Source organism: Centropristis striata, chromosome 4 (genome assembly GCF_030273125.1).
Source record: "Centropristis striata isolate RG_2023a ecotype Rhode Island chromosome 4, C.striata_1.0, whole genome shotgun sequence".
Lineage (NCBI taxonomy): Eukaryota > Metazoa > Chordata > Actinopteri > Perciformes > Serranidae > Centropristis > Centropristis striata.
In genome coordinates, this window is record NC_081520.1 from 32,903,134 (window position 1) to 32,923,975 (window position 20,842).

General features: G+C 38.5%; 2 protein-coding genes across 5 annotated transcripts in view; both read left to right on the forward strand.

Annotated features, from left to right (window-relative positions):
- The window catches only part of trip12 (thyroid hormone receptor interactor 12), a 33,513-nt gene extending 27,920 nt beyond the window's left edge, over positions 1-5,593 (forward strand). For all 4 annotated transcript variants that reach the window (XM_059331727.1, XM_059331728.1, XM_059331729.1 and 1 more), the window contains 7 exons: positions 161-315; positions 577-741; positions 1,766-1,930; positions 2,034-2,147; positions 2,628-2,722; positions 2,847-2,950; positions 4,077-5,593. In XM_059331727.1, coding sequence (XP_059187710.1) covers positions 161-315; positions 577-741; positions 1,766-1,930; positions 2,034-2,147; positions 2,628-2,722; positions 2,847-2,950; positions 4,077-4,273 — 995 coding nt within the window. In that variant the 3' untranslated portion in view covers positions 4,274-5,593. The remainder of the gene's footprint in view (positions 1-160; positions 316-576; positions 742-1,765; positions 1,931-2,033; positions 2,148-2,627; positions 2,723-2,846; positions 2,951-4,076) is intronic.
- A 4,851-nt stretch (positions 5,594-10,444) lies between these two features.
- Positions 10,445-20,842, forward strand: part of dner (delta/notch-like EGF repeat containing) — an 86,500-nt gene continuing 76,102 nt past the window's right edge. The window contains exon 1 of the mRNA XM_059331255.1: positions 10,445-10,898. Coding sequence (XP_059187238.1) covers positions 10,557-10,898 — 342 coding nt within the window. The 5' untranslated portion in view covers positions 10,445-10,556. The remainder of the gene's footprint in view (positions 10,899-20,842) is intronic.

Sequence of the window (20,842 nt, forward strand, 5' to 3'; positions counted from 1 at the left end):
AACTCTGACTTTGAGTGGCGTTTCATTGTTCTTTTTCTAGTCGGAGGTGTGATGTGAAATGTTTAAGCTCCAAGTTGTAAATATAAATGCATGTGTGAAGGTATATGTAGTTTATAGTGTAGTTTTTACTCTGACAATATTTATGTCTCTTCCCCAACAGGAAGCCAAGAGGGGACGAAGTACATGTTCAGCTCCAGAGGACTGTTTGCTGTTCCCTTTGGCAGGACAACCAAACCAGCACACATAGCCAAAATCAAAATGAAGTTCCGTTTCTTAGGAAAGCTAATGGCCAAAGCCATTATGGACTTCAGATTGGTAACGACCTCTATCTTCTGTGCTCTATCTTTGTTAATAGACTCATATTTTCAACTGAGCTTTGGCTTTCAGGAATGCTCCTCGACCAGAGGAGGATTAATCTTATTTAGACCTGCTGTCATGAGAGCTTTCAGGCACAATTTGGATGTCTGCTATGTGGCAGATACTTTATTTTTACATTTTTACGTACATATGTTGCAAAATGTGTTGTTGTTTTTTTTACTGACTTTGTGAGCCACTTTCTACCTCCTCCTTTCCCAGCTGGACCTGCCCCTGGGGCTGCCGTTTTACAAGTGGATGCTACGGCACGAGTTGTCTATAAGCTCCCATGACCTGGTGAACATTGACCCTGGTGTGGCGAAGTCCATCCAGCACTTGGAGGATATTATCCGCCAGAAGAAGAGGCTGGAACAGGACCGATCACAGGTGAAGCACAGCAGTGAAGTCCTGGGGATGGTTCAGGTTTCATGAAGGCATTCGCCTCTCAAAGTCCATCATCAGTCTCCACTCTAGTCCCCCTCTCTCTATGCTACTTATACATTAGAAGACTTTGAAAAGATTTGGAAAAGACTACCAGCTCACACCTGCTCACATTTAAGACAAGTGTTTAGAGTTTTTAGTCCCAGCCTAGTCTCAAACTGAGGATTTAGACAGGCTGTGTATCTGCAGGGTCACTATTTACAAGACTACAACTAGATTCTTTTAGCATTTTTTTTCTACCGTGCATTTTTTCCCCCATCATTCTCTTAGTAAAATCTTTTGGCTCCAGCTGCTCAAGTGTGCAGTAGTTTATGTTGAAAAACAAAAAGAAGAGAAAACGCCACAAAATGCCCCTCACAAAGTTGAAAAAAGGTTTCTGTTTTTCTGACATGAAAAGTTGACTACATACATTTATGTCCTATTTAATTATAATTTGTTCAATTGAATAATTATATTTATCAGCTCGATCAACTTTCATTTAGTTAATCATACATTAATAATTGATTATTTACTACTTAATTATGTATACATTTATTTATAAATGTTAACTGGGTCTCCTTACTTTTCTCTTTACTAAGAAACAGCTCCCCAAAAAATCACTCTTGTGGCCGTAAATATATGACATCACTATATTTTTTATTTAGGACTGAGCTTCCTAGTATTATTGTGATGTTACTTTTTATTTTCGAAGTGGTTTTACTGGCCGGTCTGGAACCGGGGACCTTTACTCTGCTCATCTATTGGTTGTTGATTGTGTTACGTCACTGCGACTAAACCCAGGACTAGGAAAAAACTGGTATGAAACAGCACAGATTACTACATTAAACTTAATGATGGAGATGACGGGAGCGCGCCGTGACTCCAGTAAAACTCCTAGATTTACTTTCAGTTTTTAGTCTGGGACTGTGGAAATCTTTTGGTGTAAGCCCAGCATTACCTAACCTGCTTTTGCTTGTGTGTGTTTGCACAGACGAGGGAGACCCTACAGCAGGCACTGGAGAGCCTGAACATGAACGGCTGCTCAGTGGAGGACCTGGGTTTGGACTTCACCCTTCCAGGATTCCCCAACATTGAGCTGAAAAAAGGCGGCAAAGACTTCCCAGTCACAATCTACAACCTGGAGGAGTACCTCAGGGTAGGTGTACTCTCATGCTGGTTCACACTTCTTATCTGTCTTTAATTTGTTCCTCTTAAGGTTGATCTTTCTTTTTTCCTCTCCCTCTTTTCTGCCCCTCCAGTTGGTGGTGTACTGGACTCTAAATGAAGGAGTGTCCAGACAGTTTGAGTCATTCAGAGAAGGGTTTGAGTCAGTCTTCCCCTTGCATCACCTGCAGTATTTCTATCCAGAGGAGGTAAGCACATTTTTCTTCTCAGTCCATCAGTTCAACTGACAGTATCATACAGCCATTTAAAACTACGTTAACTCTTCAACAATCACTCTAAATTAGTGCTGAAACTAATGATCAGTTTTCTTACAAGTCAGTTAAATTACCTATAAATGAAAACTTCTACAAATCAAATTTAAACATCTTTTCAAAAGATATATATAAGATGTGAAAGACAGATATTTGCACAGATTTTGACTTTTTAAGGCTATGGTCTTAAACTTTTGATCAGCTGTCAGTTGAAAAGCCTGTTTTTTTTTTTTGTCTCTTGCTCCTGTTTATTCTTTTTGCATTTCAAAGCTCTGCTTACAACCTGGTTATGTTCCACCAACTCGAAATGCGAATACTTGAAATTTTTCAGCATGCCCAGTAGCAGAAGCCGCCATGCATTTTTATTGTCCCTTATTGTTTCTTTAAATGTCGATTGTCTCTCCTCTCTTGCTGTAGCTTGACCAGCTGCTGTGTGGAAGTAAATCAGAGACATGGGACGTCAAGACGCTGATGGAGTGCTGTCGACCGGACCACGGCTACACACATGACAGGTGACACCAAACTCCTTTTTAATTATCATAACTAATCCGGGATTCGGGCTTCATGTCTTTGACTTTGTGAGCAAATCACTGTAAACCTTAGTTTGACACGTTTCATGTGTGATTCCTTTTCCAGCCGCGCCGTACGGTTCCTGTTTGAGGTGTTGAGCAGCTTCGATGCTGAGCAGCAGAGACTCTTCCTGCAGTTTGTCACAGGAAGCCCCAGACTGCCTGTTGGTGGTGAGTCACCGCAGTTACACAAATGCATCAAAGCAGTTCAGACTGCTGAACATGTAATGAGGCTGAAAATGCTCTTTTTTTTAACCATTTTTTTTTTACCATTAGGCCTCCTCACTGTCTCATTTTAAATCTCTTCTTAAAACCCACCTCTTCTCATTGGCTTTTAACACCACGTAGAGTGTTGATTTTATGATTTTATGACTGTATGTATATACATGCATATTTTATTTTGTTATTTTTTGGCAGTACATTTTACATTTTATTTATTTATTTTATCTTATTGTATTTTACTGTTCTATTGTTTACTTCATCTCTTTTTATTGTTTTATGTATTTATTGTTGTGCAGCACTGTGATTAATGTTAAGCGTATGCTCCAATTTGAATATACCTTTAGCAAAACGCAAGTAAAGTCAATATGAACAGCTTGTAAATGAAGAAAGTAATTCTTTCTCATTTTATTTTTAGTTGAATTTATCCTAACAATTTAGAAGCTTCAGGAGTCTTATCTATGTTGTAATGTACCTTGAAAGTGCAAGAATTTTAATAATAGAATAGAATAGCCTTTATTGTCATTGTATATAATACAATGTGAGTGCAACTCCTGTTGGTGCATAAAACAATTAAAAACAACAATACAAAAAAAAAACTTAAGGACTATAAAGGTATAAAAGGTATAAAAATATCACAAACAAGAATAAATAATTGAAATGTCATGAAAATATTGGAATATAGAATAAATAGCTATGTGCATGGAAAAGGAGGAGAATGAGGAGGAGTAGTAGCATACAGAGGTAATGTTATTAGATAATATGAATATAAATATTATTGCACTATAAATATTATTTCACTTAGACAGTCATTACACATGGTGTACAGTAAGTGAACAATATTGCACTGGAGTGGTAATTGCACATAAAAAGTAACAGAACAAGACGTAGCAGATACAGAGAACAGATGGAGGTTCTGTTTGGAGCTACTTGTTTTGAGTATTTATGGTGGTGATAGCTCGAGGAAAGGAGCTAGTTTGCCCGTGCTTTATGTGAACCTAGCTTCTTTAAATTAATAAAACTTGAAGCCGTATCTCCACTTAATCTGACACCTGGTGCTGCTGTTGTTGTGTCTCAGGTTTCCGGAGCCTGAATCCCCCTCTGACGATCGTGAGGAAGACATTCGAGTCGACAGAGAACCCGGATGACTTCCTCCCCTCAGTCATGACCTGTGTCAACTACCTGAAGCTGCCTGACTACTCCAGCATAGAGATAATGAGAGAGAAACTGTTGATTGCGGCCCGCGAGGGCCAGCAGTCCTTCCACCTTTCCTGATCTCTCCACATCTCACATTCAAATGCCTTCTACAGCGACTGATGAAATCATGACTTCCTTCTTAGTTTTTTTGTAACCACATTACATGAAGGCTACATGTACAGCCTTCTTGTTAGAGAAAGCAGCTTGCAGAAAAATTAAGACTTTAAATATATATTTGCTGCCCCGGTCTCTCAACAAAAAAAAAAAATATAAAAAAAAAAAATGGAAAAGTGTTCCATGACTCACAGAACTTAAAATATAAAAAAAGAGAGAGTAAAAACTTATATCAGTAGTTGAGTAATGTTAAAAAAAAAAAGATGAAAACATCTGGGTGACATTTTAAATTGCATTGCTATGTGATATTTAAAAAAAGGGATGTCTCCTCTTCAGAGTGGTGGACAACGTCACTGGGTGTCGGGGAGGAAGGGGCGGGGAGGGAGGGATTGTGGGGGGGGGGGGTCCATCGAGCAAGCTAGGTTTACTTTAGCTCCAAAGATCATTTGTACAGACAAATTTGCAGACTTTGCTCATTCTACACATTTGATAGAATAGCTCTTTGTTCTCATGTCTCTTCCCCTCAGTTTGTCTGTTCGCATTTTGTTCTGTATTATATTGGCCCCAGTTTGTGTGTTGCATTTTGGTTCGGCTTTCCCCCCCTGTGTGTCTTTGCTTCAATTTGTGGAAAAACGAGAGTTGCAGTTGGTTGAATGCGGGTAGTGATGAGCGCATATTATCTTTTTTTTTTTTTTTCTCCCCTCTACCCAAGTTGAGATTGTGTTCTGGCCTCCTTTATTATAGAGAGCTTCAGCAGCTCAGATGAAGAGTTGTAACCAATGTGTTGATCAGGTAAATTTTGTTTTGCTCTTATTTTGATAGAGTTAGTGTCTTTCTGTTGGGCCCTACCTGATGTGTAGGGTTTTATCTTGGTAGACCAAGCTCTGAGCAACCCTCAACACATAATGTAGCTGGGCACAAAATTTGGCTGGTCTCATTTTATCGTTTCATGGCCAGATAGCATTTCAAGTTCATTTTTGGAATAAAGTTTATATGCAGTTTCACACCCTGTTTGAGGTGGGAATGTCTGCTTTACTTTTTTTTTTTTTTTTTTAATTTTCTATATTGTCTTTATTTCTTGCTGTAGTTGATTATTATTTTTTTCTTTGCACTGCTGGCTTGGAACAAACCGTGGTGTGCACCTGCAGTCTGTGGCCAGGGGAGGGCGCCACTGTATGTTCTCCTGGCCCAATCGTTCATGTGCTGGTTTCTAAGATCTGCAATAATTTACTGCATCAGGTTCATGTTTTTACCTGAACATAAATAAAGTAACTGTTTGACTCATTTTTGTTCATTTATTTACCCATCCTTCCATCAGCTTTGCTGTTTTGTGCTCATGAATCCTTCACAGCTAATTTTAGATACAGAGCTCAGGACAAATCTTGATAAGCTATGGTCCACAGGTTTAAGTGGGTTCCCATGGCGATGGCAACAATTTAGATTAATTTGCCTCACCTGGAATGTTGCTCTTTAGATCTCAGCAGGGTTTAAAAACACTCAGACTCAGCTGTAGAATAATCTTTACTCCAAAACTCTGAGAAACCACAGAAAGCTTAGCCTTGGATTTAACAATACATGGTGTGTGTGAAAATTATGATAAAAGCAAGACACTACAAGCAAAATCAGTGTTTTTTTTTTTTTTTCACTGGTTAATTTTGAGATTTGTGGATGATGAAGGTGTTTATTTTAGATCACTGTTGATTTGTGTCTATGGATTTCTTCTAAATTCATCAGTGGTGGAAGAAGTATTCAGATCCCTTACCTAAGTAAAAGTACTAACACCACACTGAAATTACTCCACTACAAGTAAAACTCCTGCATTCAAAACTTAGTAAAAGTACAAAAGTATCAGCATCAAAATGTACTTGAAGTATCAAAAGTAAAAGTACTCGTCATGCAGAACGGACCCACTCATGTTATTATTCTAAATATATTATTGCATTATTATTGATGCATTTATGTAAGCAGCATTTTAATTTTGTTGGTGTAGTGATCATTTTAACTATCTAATATTGTGTTTTGAGATTTAATTAAAAAAGTCATTTATAATTGATCATGTTTTATGTTAAATCTCGACCTGAAAAAATAACTAAAGCTGTCAGCCTAATGTAGTGAAGTAAAAAGTACAATATTTGCTTCAAAATGTAGTGAAGTAGAAGTTACATAAAATGGAAATACTCAAGTATAGTACAAGTACCTCAAAATTGTACTTGAGTAAATGTACTTCCACCACTGAAATTCACCAAGTTGGCATCAGATAATGCCTTATTTGCATATTTTAACATTACATTTCAGAAATGGTATTCAACTTGGGAAGTTTCATTGATGTATGTAAGTTAAATAGTTTTTACCCTATAATCAGTAGTGTCTTCTGTTAATGCAATTCTAGCAATATTTTCCATGTAAAAGCTGTTTATCATCTTTACTGTAAACTTGTGAGAAGCCGAATTGGATTTCTGGTTCAGAATGACTTTATTCCTGTTGACTGTAAACAGAAAACATTTCCAGTCTCTTCACAGCAGAGTCTCAGTGGGCGACATTAGCACAAGCAGCAACAGGCTGTGTGAGTGTGCAGTCTGCAGCTCAATGAGCTAACTGGAGCGCTGTAAGGTGACAGATTCATTGCACCATGGAAGGACTCATTATGGAAATGGAGAAAGTTAAGGCCATAGCGTAAGGCAGACATCTCATTAACCACAGGGGTTTTATATTGATCATAGTGAAAGAACACCACCTCTGAAACATGCAACTACTTTAAATTTAAAAAATGAGGTTGTAAATCTCACAGCAACCTTTGTGAGTCTAATGGAGAAAGAAGAAGAAGAAGAAGACAAGGTCAAGGACAGCAAAAACTTCTGCTTCATATTGAAATGAAGGTAAGATAGTTTTGTTTCTTAACTTGTTCAATGACTTGACTATTTTGTCTCTAATTTAATAATTCATTGTAGGTGGGTGGTAAACACACTCTATATTGATACAATTAACCATTGTTTTAGTGCCTCGTTTGAGCCTTTACTTGTTTTTTAGTTTAATATCTCTGCTTTGTAGCCTGACCGATATGGGATTTTAGAGGGGGAAATTAATTGAAAACCAATATGATGGTCAATATAGTAAGCTTTTTGAGCTGGAATAATAATAGACTTTTTAAAAAAAATATGTATTGTGCACTGATTTCCACCACTGTTCCACACTGTTATATTAGTATATATAATCATACAGTCATGGAAAAAAATATACCATTGTTTTCTTCCTTTTAGTGTTCATTTAAATGCCTGGTACAACTTAAGGTATGTTTGTTTGGACAAATATAATGATAACAGCAAAAATATCTCATAAGAGTTTAATTTAAGAGCTGATCTTGTTCATTGTTCATATGTTTATTTGACATGTTTACCCTCCAACAGGAGAAAAAGGGACAATGCAAGAGAAGTATGAAAATAAGGATAGGAGTGGAAAAAGGTTTCATTTTACTTCACATTTATTCTACTGTAACTTTACTTGAGAATTTGTGTCTAACTATGTTTCTGCTCCGTGGTGGAGAAGTATGGGAATATTCTATACTGTTGCAAAATTGTACAGTAAATGTAAAATGTCGATGGAATATTAATATGTGGAATCAATAAAAAAAAAAAATTAAGAATTTAAGAGCTGATATCTAGACATTTTCCATGGTTTTCTTGAAAATAACCAAAATCATTATCAAGAAAACCATGGGAAATGGCTAGATTTTTTATTAGCTTTTAAATTAAACTCTTATCAGCTAAACTGTAAAAACTACCTCGACCAAGTGTAACATGATTACCCAACATTTTGTTTTTTTGTGTTTTTATTTGTGTTTTTTGTAATTTTTTGTGTCTTTTGATTGTTTTTATGTGTATTTTTGTAATTTTTTGTGTTTTTTTGTGAGTTTTTGTGTTCAAAATGTTGATCCAGGAAGTCAAAATGACAAAATAATAATCAGGTCATATAGGTGAGGTTGTGCTGAAAGAAATTATACCAGCATGGCATGGCACACATTATTTAAGTGGTATATGGCAGAATGAAAAGGAGTCGAAAACCAACAAAATAGCCCCAAACTCCAAAGGTTAAAGGTTAGGCTCACAATTTCAAACTCTGTCATGTTTTTGTATTCCTGTGATCATCCCCATATTCATACTTGTTATTATTATCCGTTTTGAACTTTGGTGAAGTCACCAGTTTGGTGAAAAAAAGGTATATTTCATAGTTAGCGTGTCAAAAGAGTCAGTACGTCCATACTTTACAGTAATGTGTAAATGATATGATCTCCATATTATATTGTATATATTGTACACACATGTGACTGGAGGCACAAGCAGACAGCAGAAAATAATTTTGTGTACCTCTGACTTCTTTTTCTTTCTTTTTGCTGCAATATAGAGTATTTTTTCTTTATATTATTATAATAAATCAACATTTAATCCCTCTATGATACGATGTTGCCCTCAGGCAACATACCCATTTTTGGACTGTCAAATTTCAACACTACACGTTTTTGGGGGATTCGATACTTTAAAAAAGAGGAAGAGTACAGGGAACCACTAGCAATGCTTTAATTTGTCACATGACCTCCAGGAGGCCATATTGAAACCCTATTTTTCAGACTTTTCCAAAGGAAACAGCTTTGCCATTTTGCGCCCCAAAAAATTAGTCAAAATGTAATTTTCTGGCCCTTTTTCATCTGGAAAAAATATATATTCCTACTCATAGGTGAGTAAACCTTAATTTTTGATAGTTTCATACACTTTGACTGTTCAAGACAATCATTTCAATGGGTCGTTGGTTGTTTTTTAAATAAAAAAATAAAAAAAAATAATTTAAATTTAAAATGTTATGTATTGTACCCTGTTGAAGCTTCTGAATCTTTTACACATGTTTATTAAATAAATGATGTTAAAATTAATTTAAAAATCTTTCTATTTCACTTGTGCACTGTTATGGTACAACGTTTTCCCCCCCCCAAAAAAAGAGTTATAAAATTTCTTCAGGTTATGTGTATTTAGTCTATTTTAAGAAAAAAACACTCCAAACATTATTTTCCTAACTGGCATCATAATGCGTGCCATAGAGGGTTAAATTCACCTTCAAACATGCCTGATCCTGTTCAGTACCTTCCAGTTCACAGCATCTTTTCTTAGACTCTCCTTGTCTTTCAAATTTCATACTCCAAGTTTGTAATCCCCGGATAACTCAGGTGATGCCACCTGTCTCAAATAATATCATTTAAAAGTAAATTTATCATGTAAAATCAGTGATCTGCCCCTTTTTAAAGTCCAGTCAGTTAAATTAAAAAGTATGAGACCATTCACTGCAGGATTTCTAACAAAGAAGCATTTAGTCAGATTAGAGATAATCCACCCCAAAACAGAATTCATAATAATGACCTTACCAAAAACATGATAGTGATTTATGTACATAAAAAGGTGTAGAAAGCATGACTATATAATAGACACGTATCCTTTGTTCAACTTTTATGTCAAGGTGTTCACTACCTTGATCTCTGACCTGAGCACCGTCCATCTTCACTCAGCTTTCTGGGGATTGTTTTATGAATGAGTTTGCACATTTTTAGTTTTGAACCACCTTGAGTTCCTTCATCAGCATCATTCTGCTATTTTTGGACTTGGAGTGCATCATCTCTCTTGTGGTAATACCGCCTGTTATCGCTGGAAAGCAGCTAATCTCATGGCAAAGATGATGATGAGGATTTTCTTCAGAAACTCTCTCTTCCTCCTCTGTCTTCCCCAACTACAGCCTCCTCCCTCCCACCTTCAAGTCCCGGCTGCAAGGAGAGGTTATGGATGATGAGACTCTAAATGAGGAGGGTGCAGCGCTTCCCCTGCTACGCTTTACTGTGTGAGAAGCCAGGAAAGAGAGTGTGAAGGTGGTGGTGTGAGTGTGTGTGTGGGGAGAGGAGGGTAGTGTCGTCAGCTATCATCGTCACAGTGACTCGGAGACAGAAAAGAGCCGAGAGCCCTCCCCTTCTCCTCCTGCATCCCCACCGTCTCTCCCTCAGCCTCCACACCGTCAGCCAGTCAGTCTGCCTGCGCACAGCTGAGGCTCCACATCCTCTACCAGCCTCCTCCTCCTCCTCCTCCTCCTCCTCGCTCTCTCTCTCTCTCTCACACACACACACACAGTTGCTCACACACCTCTCAGCTGCTGTTCGAGCTTTAGCTCTGAAGAAAGAGCCACAACAACAAAAAGAAGAAAAAGAAGAAACCAGGGGATGAGGATGAGTGTGTGCAGTGTGCCGGCAGTTCCCGGCTGCCGTCCCACTCAGACCGTACGGAGCTTCACCCCCCCCCTGCTCCTCCTCCTTCTCCTGCTCCTGAGCAGCAGCAGCAGCAGCAGCATCGGAGCCGCCACCTCTGCCTTCCAGCTGGCCCCGGACACCCCGGCCCCGGCCGAGCCCACCCCGACCCAGGCCACACCTCGTCCGGACCCCTGCGAGGGACGACCCTGTCTCAACGGGGGATACTGCCTGGCCCTGCCGTCCGCTGGCAGGCCAGAGGACACCTGGGAGTACACCTGTACGTGCAGCCAGGGCTTCACTGGACGCAACTGTGAGGTATGGACACATTAGTTTTTAATGTCTATATGAACAAAGAATTAATTAACAGTCTGTGTGTGAGCTCATTCTTTAGTTTTTGCTTGCTTGAGACGACTGAGGAGCATATAAGGCTTGCTGCATGTGTTAATTACTTTATAAAGCAGATAATAAGAAGCTGCATTGTTTGTTTTCTCATGAGGATGTGTTTCTTTTCTTCTATTGAGCATATTAGAGCATCCATTATCATTCATTATTCATAGTCATCATCTCTCGGGGTTCACCCTGTTCACCGTGTGTGATATAAAGCCCACAGCCTCTCTGTGTGTTTATTTGCATGTGAGCCTTACAGTAGATGACGGCATGTGAGAGCACGTTCTTGCCGTTCCTCAGATGGTTTTTTAATGGGAGCATGTGCTGTCACTGAGACACGGAGACGAGTGCTGCGTTGCTGTGGCAACAGGAGGGAAGAGAGGCAGCAGAGAGATGCGAGTGAAAAATGTAGATTTGTGTGTGTGTGTGTGTGAGAGAGAGAGAAAGAGTAGTAGAAGAATGCATTGTGTGAGTTGATGAGTACTGTCTTCTGTCTTCTTACAAGTCACAGTAAATCCTGTGGTAATGGTTAAAATATTCCTATGTAGTGCTCCTATGTATGTGATAAAAAGTCAAGTGTGGGTGAATCCATTAACATAAGGACCTGTATCCACACTACATTCATTAATCAAAACATCTGGACAGTCATGAAAGAGATACATTTAAAAAAAAGTTATTGTCTATTTGAATAACATTCTGGAAGATAACATTGTTCAGATATAAGTTTATTGTCGGTCCAATGCAAAATTACAAAATATTATTTAAGCATCAAGTTTGCAAAATGTAGATTTGTACGCAGATTTTCTTTTTTTCCTCTTGGGCATTCAGCTGTTCAAGGTGTTTCTGCACTTTTCTCAATGTCATTTTAGATTGAGAGTAGCTGAGAAAAATGCATAAACATGGCTGAAAATAAAATCTTAGACTTGTTAGATTGTTGGATTGGGTTTGTAGCACGTCCATTGCTGAGAAATGATATGAGAATGATGATCTTCCCTGAATCTACGTACCGCATCGTTGTTTACACCTCTGTCTATTCAAGGACATTTAAAGTTATGGGTATTGTTACATCAGCACTTTCTTGATCTTCACATAAACCTGCTCCTCTGCTGGGCTGCATGTAATTCACTGGAGCTTTACAATAAACTGTGACTGTGGATGAGGCTCGGCAGCATTAGGCTCAATAGGCTGCCAGGCCTCTGAGTCATACTGGGGTGAAAGAGAGCATCCGCCAGCAGCAGAGAGGATAAATGAGTCTGCTGCAGCATCACGGAGAGAAACGGCAAGGTGACTGGGTGAACTTTAGCAGAATCACCAACAGGTGGCAGCCATACCCCCCCATGTGTTTACATGTGGATCTGCATACAGTGCGTTTGCTTGTGTAGTGCATGTGTGCCAGCATATATCTTACAGCAGAAGGCATGCTGGTGGTGTGCAGGCGCTCAGTTGAAGCCATTTAGTGGAGCATTCAGCCAGGGACCTGATCACTGTCTCCTTGTCTGTCCCGGTTTCATGTCTCAGAATAGAAAGCAGCTGCAGTTAGTTACCTCTGCAGGCTGCTCCACTCTGCTGTGCTCTGCTCCGCACAAACCACAGAGGACGATGTTGTCACACGGCCCGCGCTCAGGCTGGACAATACATGCACACAATTTTCATATTTTGCATGCAAAGAGGAAACAAACATTGACACTGAGCCATAGTTCTGCTCCTAAGACATCCACTCCAGTTTTATTATTATCCCTCTTATGCGCCAAATCTCAGGTCCGGCACGGGCCCAAGCCGGGACCCAAGGGGAATCATTGATTTTTAGCTTCTCTCCCCTCCCGCTGCTTGTTTCTTCTCCATGGAAACTGGAGCAGCAGTCAATTGAGATTTGGTAAATGACCTGATTGGCTGAGCGCAATGCTGGTTTGCATCTCCCTGTCCTCTGCATGCGTCACAACACAGATGGTCCAGTGAGGAAGGAGACTGAAGAAAGGGTTCGCAGGAAATTAAGGAAGGAAGGAAGGAAGGAGGAGGAATTAGAAATTGGAAGAGGAGAGGGAGAGGAAGTAGACTGGATCTCTTCTTGAAGAGAGTAGAGTGTTGGTTTTGAAGGTTAGTGAAGAAATGCGGTTGTAAACGAGTGTTATGTACAGGTACATCTCAAAAAATTAGAATATCATGAAAAAGTTCAATATTTGTTGCCAATCATTTCTGAATAGATTAATTACGCATAGAGCAAAATATTTCAAGCCTGTTTTTCTTGTAATTTTGATTATTCTAGCTTAGAGATAATTAAAACCCAAAACTCTATGTGAGTCCACAGTCAGTGGTGTTTTGGGGCCATGTCCTCTGCTGGTGTTGGTCCACTGTGTTTTCTGAAGTTCACAGTCAACATAGCAGCCATCTAGCAGGACATTTTAGAGCTCTTCATGCTTCCACAAGCTCTTTGGAGATGCTGATTTCATTTTCCAGCAGGACTTGGCACCTGCCCACACTGGCAAAGATACCAAAAGCTGGTTCAATGACCATGGTGTTACTGGGCTGGACTGGCCAGCAAACTGGGCTGACCTGAACCCCATAGGAGTCTATGGGCTGTTGTCAAGAGGAAGGTGAGAGACACCAGACGCAGATGACCTGAAGGCTGCTATTTATCTTAAATTCTGTCTCAAACCTTGTGTACCTACACAAAGCGGGATCAAGCAGAATCTGTAAAACTAGACTTGAATGGGGGGTTTAGGATTGAAACCCAGTCATGCCTGTGGATTTCAGGATATTTCACAACATTTTTTTGAAATGAGTGCTAATCCTGCTTTGTGCCTTGCTGTGTTTTATACAATCAAAGCAGCCTGATGCAAACCACAGCAGCGGGCACCAGGGGAAAACCAACCCACTTTACTTGTTAAACTCGCTGAGTTTTAATATCAGCCTGCACCTTTTCTGGACGGCAGCCTGTAAGCTGTCCTGTTGGAATTCACTGGCCTTTCTCTGAGTTATTAGCTTCTCAGCCTCTGGCTTATTCATTATTGAAAGGCCTGTTGTGTGCCCTGATGGATTTGGTAACTTGCTCTACAACACAATAGAGCTGTGGCAGCGCAAAACAGCCATCTGTCATGAAGCAAGTCCAGGGAGCTCTCTCTCGCCGGGCTGCTCAGCCATTCAGCGATATGAAAGCAGTGGCTCATAGCACAATTTGCAGACTTAGGTTCGGTTTACAGCCCCGGCATTATGACCACAGGATGCATTTTTTATTTTGCTGTTATTTGGAGAGGGAATGTGGGACTGAAGGTGGTGGAAGAGGTGATATCTCCGAGGAAGCACAGAAGTAATTTAGCTGTTTCTGCAGCCGATATTTCCGCCTCAACTTAATAAGCTCGCACAGAGCATGTCAGAGCAGTGATGGATTGGAGGCTTTTTGATCCATGTGATGAGGGTTTTTAGATCTCAGCTCATCTCCGTTCCTTCTCTGAACATGTACAGGTGCTTTCTCACTTATTAATGTCTTCAGGCTGTGACTTTCTGATGTTTTCTACCCCCAGTATTTTGTGTTAGAACATATTAAAGGACTGGTTTGATATTCAGAGAGTTGGTTTGGAGAATGAGAGGATTGACACCACTTTCATGTTCTTATGGTAAATATGAAGCTTAGCTCAAACTGGTTACAGCTAGCCCGGCTCAGGCTGTTCTCATCCATTGTTCGTAGGGATATCTATGAAAATGAATGCAGTAAAATTGGTAGAAACCCCACTTAAGTGTGAGCCAGGAGGTGTAAAGGAGCAAAGCAGGCATCAGAGTTGACATAGTAGATATAAATACTGATAAAGTCCATTAAGGCTAGGTGTTTTATGCTAAGCTTAACTAACCATCTCCTGCCTTAAGCTTCAAACAAGTACATTTTTTAACGATTCCTTCAAACTTTATTGTGTCATTTATGATCTGTGCTATCGTCTGTAGGGATAATGTCTATGTTAGTGTTATTGGTGTTGACTCTTTAATTAAAAAAATGCTTACTTTTTGTTGTTTTTTAAATCAATTTGCCTAAAGTGACAGCATGTTGACACATGATGCAACACCTCAGTTTCAAAGAACTGGATGCACTTCATTCAGGTTCTTGAAGTAACATGATTTGCATTGGAAAGTTAAATGTTCTCACACTTGGCAGGTTTTTCTTTCTTTCACAAGATTCAGCTACAGTCTGAAGATGTTAATTAGATGTTTAGATGGGAATGAAGTGAGAAACTTGCTATTTACATCTGAGATCCTTTCCCCTTGCAATTCTGCAGTGGTGGAATGTAACTAAGTACATTTACTCAAGTACAATTTTGATCTACTTGTACTTTACATGAGCATTTCCATTTTATGTAACTTTATACTTCTACTCCACTACATTTTGAGGCAAATATTGTACTTTTTACCCCACTACATTTAGCTGACAGCTTTAGTTACTTTGCATTTTTTTTTATAATTAAATCGCCATAACATTATATAAAGTAGTTAAATGAGTCATATTTTTTACAACATTAAAACACTGTTTACATAAATGCATCAATAATAATAATAATCCAGTAATGTATTAAGAATATATATAACAATCTGAGTGGGTCCATTCTGCATAATGAGTACTTTTACTTATGATATTTTAAGTACATTTTGATACTGATACTTTTGTACTTTTACTTCAGTAAGTTTTGAATGCAGGATTTTTTCTTGTAGTGGAGTAATGTCACAGTGTGGTATTAGTACTTTTACTTAAGTGAGGGATCTGAATACTTTTTTCCACCACTGTAATTCTGCCAGTTCAAAAAGTGTCGAATAGGAAGTGACATTTATTTGGTAAACATAGTTTCTTTTGCGGTTAGGCGAGATGTAACAATTGCTCAACGCACAAATTGTTGCTTTAAAAAAAACCCCCACTTCCTGGCCAGACTGGACGCTGTGAAAATAAACAAAACAAAGCTGAGTCCTGAAGCTGTTTCATTGTGTGTGTGTGTGTGTGTGTGTGTGTGTGTCTCTTTCGCTCTTTCTCGTCTCACAGGGCCATTCACTCTGCTGCTACAGATTCAGCCTGAGCTCCATCTAATTAAGCAGAGCTCAAAGCTCATCACCAGCCTTTGGTCTCTTTGATATCCCTGGCTTGTTAGTGAGCTGGAAGATACAGTGGAAGCTACAAGGAGTTCTGTATAAATAAATAAATAAATAATTATAGGGTAACGCTTTAGAATAAGGTCCTTAATAACCATTAATTAACAAGTAATAAGGCATTGTTCTTGCTTTAGGTCCGGTAGTTGCAAAAAGCATAGTTAACTTATAGTTAACTTATAATAGATGAGCAATAAAGTATATTTTAATATTAATAAGCAAACAAAATAAGATTAATAAAGGCATGGCAAAGACATAATGGGTGGGTCATGGGTGTTTGTAATGCCATTATTAACACTTATATAAGCTTATAAACACACAATAATGTTTGAATCTTGTCAGGACTTACAAGGGCCTTATTACTTGTTAATAAATGGTTATTACAAGGACCGTAATATAAAGCGTTACCCTGAAGCACTTCTGTTGAACTCGATAGTGTTGTTAGTTCAGAGCTCTCGCTACAGTATTTTCTTTTTTTATTGTTGTGTTTTTTTTAGGTAGTTATGAAATCAAGTTCAGCCGCAACAAACTTTTCATTATCATTCACAAATACAAAAAATCTGAAAAAATCTTTACATTTGAGACACTGGGACCAGAGAACATTTGACATTAATTGACTTGACAGTGAATTCATTATACATTTGTTGCTGATTGACCTTCTGCCAATAGACTGATCCATGAACTAATTGTTAATTCAGAAATCAAATGTAATATCAAGACATGAACGCATACATACAGACATGGAAAAAATAATTAGACCACCCTTTTCCTTAAATTTATAATGATTATAATGATTTTGGTTATTATCAAGAATACCATGGAACATTTCTAGATATCAGCTCTTAAATTAAACTCTAATGAGCTATTTTTGTTGTTATCATTGTATTTGTCCAAACAAATGTACCTTTAGTTGTATCCAACAAAATGTGACGACCGCTGTTTTAAACGTTATTACTGTAAAACAGTACAAAGATCACTTCCTTAAGGTTAGGAAAATAAAACCAGATTAGGCTTAAAAAACTCTACTTCTGGACAGAATGTATAACAACAGGAAACCAGCAGCGGTCTCCTTGTTGAAAGTGAGGCTTTTAGCATTACGTAGCTTCATCATTGGTCAAAATTTAACAGGATACCAATGAATTCCAGTTTTTTTTCGTAGGAAATCATAAGATCTGTTCAGGAGTACCGTCTGCTTTAGAACCTCTCTGCTAAAAATTTAAAATATTTAAAGTGACATACAGGCACATCTCAATAAATTAGAATATCATAGAAAAGTTTATTTGTGTCAGTAATTCAATTCAAAATGATAGATTTAGATCTATTACACACATAATGAAACATTTCATGTCTAAATTTATTCAATTTCTCCTAATTATAATGATTATGGCTTACATTAAATTATTTTTTTTTAATATTACAAAAGACCGAAAGCATGTTTAATATGGAAATGTTGGCCTCTGAAAAGTATGTCCATCAATATGACTCAATACTTGGTTGGGGCTATTTGACTATCTGACTTTTCCATCATATTCTAATGTATTGAGATGCACCTGTGGAATCCACATGGAAAATTCTCCTGATCAATCTAACCTGGTCAAATCCATCAAGTGAAACTAAATCTTATTTATGAATTTCTGCTGTCAGATGGACTCAAGCTGACTGCAGTGATCAACATGCAGAGCAAGAGCACTTGGTGATGAGCCGCTCACATCCTCTGCAGACCATCTCCTGTATCATCCATATGTATCAGGCCGCACTAACACATCATACCTCCCCACACACACTTCCCACAGATCAAACGGCCAGGTGACCTGTGATGTGGAAATGACCAAAGTGGTTGGCCACGAGCCCTACTGCTCAAAGGCAGCTTGGTCCGCCTCGTAACATCTGAGGACATCAACATGAATAGTGATAGCTCAGTGATAATAGCTCAAAGGAGTCTCTGCCTCTTCTTTTTTTTTTTTTTTTTTTGCTGATGGGTAGCTGCTGTATCAAAGGTAGCGGCAGGGTTATCAGCAGCCTGTTAACACAGTGACATCCCTGCTTTCATCAAACCATCTGTAACTGATTACATGACGATCTTTGCGCTTTGCAAATGATGCAACCATTTGCAGTTGTTTACCACTGCAAACTACCATATCATAGAAAAGTCCATTTCCAGTAGTTCAAGTCAAATAGCCCCAATCAAGTATTGAGTCATATAGATGGACATACTTTTGAAAGGCCAACATTTCCATATTAAACATACTTTTTAAAATTGGTCTTTTTGTAATATTAAACTTTTTTTGAGACACTGAATTTAGGTCTTCATTAAATGTAAGCCGTAATCATAATAATTAGAAGAAATTAAATGAATTAAGACATGAAATGTTTCATTCTGTGTGTAATGGATCTATATAATGTGTTATTTCCACTTTTTGAATTGAATTACTGACATAAATAAACTTTTCTATGATAATCTAATTATTATAAGATGCACCTGTAGTCAATACTCTCACTGACTGTCTGGTTTGCTTAAGAAGCTCATATAGAAGCATCAGGATTATATTAAAAGCCAGTTAAAAACTCCTTGTAGTATGTTTAGGCAGGTGATTGGAGTACTTCTTTTCCCATCACTGCCTTAATCCCTAAACATGAAAATGTCATATGTATTATTTAATGATGAGATAGTTGAAGATATTAGAAGAATATTATTTACAAGAAACTGGTTAGAGGACAATCCATTTTGAAGGCAGCACGTACACAGAGATACTCTCACCCATTCATTATTAGTTTGCAATTTGGACTGTTTTCAAAATGGAAAAGAGGAGGAAGTCATGTAAGATAACAAACCAGGTGTTGTTGTGTGTGTTTGACTGGATGTGTCTGTCTATCTGTCTGTCTGAAAGTGTGTGTGTGTGTGTGTGTGTGTTTGGGGGGCAGGCTTTGGTAGCTTAGCAACCAGGGCCAGGTGGTAGCCATCAATCAGAGCAGAGCAATCAAATTCTTCCTGGACTTCTACATATGTGTTTTATGAAGAAAAATGAAGAAATTGTCTTTTTAGAGCGATCAGAAGAAACTGGTACCTCTGCTTTCCTCCAGAAATTTTCCTGCCTTTTTTAACATGGCGGTCTATGAGGCTGTGGGTGCGTGTTGGTTGCGCGTCTGTGCGTCCTACGCCCAAACTATTACTATTACTATTACTCTGACAGCTTTAGCAGACGAATGTGAAAGAGAAGACGATTTTTCCTACATTTCTATGTGTAAATTATTTCTGTAGAGTGGCATTTGTGGCCTTGAGCGCAGTTTCCATATTTATTTTTTGACAATTTTTTTTGTCCCTCTGCACTTTAGCGATGATATCATCCACTCCAGCCTTTCCATAAGGTAACATTGGAGGGATTTTTTGGTGTGTTGTTGACGAGTAATTTAAAAACCATTTGCCGAAACCCTTAGAAAAGTCATAGCACACTTGTCATGGCCGAGCCGGTCGATTTGATACCTTTTTAGTGTATGTGCGACCAAAAGTAGTAGTTGATCGAAACCCCCCCCCCCCCCCCCCCCCACAAAATAATATAATAATACTAAAATCTAGGATTAAGCCTGGTGAATAGTATATAGTTTTCTCTATCAAGCACACCCAATAATGATTTCGTATGACTACAGTCACGTTTCATCTCTGCTTCTGTTTTGTTTTGTTTGCTTAAATACAGTCTAATCAGTTGCTTTGTTTTTCAAACACTTTAAACTGCTCATATCTGCAACCCATATTTCTTTTTTCTTTTTTTTATTGCCGCCACTCTTCATGAACAGGCTTCTTATCTCTGTGTCATTGGCTCTTTAATTTTTCTTGAGCCTGGCGGTGAAACGTCCTCCTCTGTCCTGGATAGAAAAGAAGTCATTACATTTCTCCCAGTGGTTTAGTTTTTTTTTATTGCTTTTTGTCTGCCCTCGTTGCTATTTATATCTTTATTGGAGCAGCAAGTTGTGTCACCATCCGCAGTATAATGTAAAAAGGGGCAGAGCAGCTCTTACTCAGCAGCAGTTCAACCCTATAATAACCTCTGCCCTGACACCATCATTGTACTGTCACTTCTGATGATTAGTCTTGTTGTTGTTGTTGCTGCTGTCAACATCATGAGTGTGTGTGTGTGTGTGTGTGTGTGTGTGTGTGTATTTTAATCATTTTATTTTGTTAGGTTCAAAGAGGCATTGACTGTAGTTTGATCACTTTTGTTCAGAGATATAGGCAGTTGACTCACCATTCAGCTTCACTTCAGTATATACGCCAGGAAGTGAACGCATCAGTTAGACTGTATATGTATATGTATATGTATGTGTATATATATATATATATATATATATATATATAAAGATCGCAGATACCTTTCACTGCACAAAAATTAAGCCAAAATATCCCGGATACGGCTATTGCCATCTTTCACTAGTGACATCATTCAGAGCCAGAGTGTGTGCAGTAGTGAGGTCCCGCCCATACCCACCCAACTCAATCGGAGCGCAATGTGAGCTGTCAATCATGACATCACACCACCTTTTTATAGCATCAGATAACTAATTAATCCTCAGGGCAGGTTGAGCGCATTTTATGCGCTTTTCGTTCTTCATTTGTTAATATTTTTGGCTGTGTTTATGCATTTGTATATCAACAACTTTCACAGTCTTTACAGATTTTGAAAAGGAAGAAGCTTGAAAGACTGAGGATCATGTAACAACTGTGGCCGATGAGGGATCACAGACTATAGATGTCTATAAAC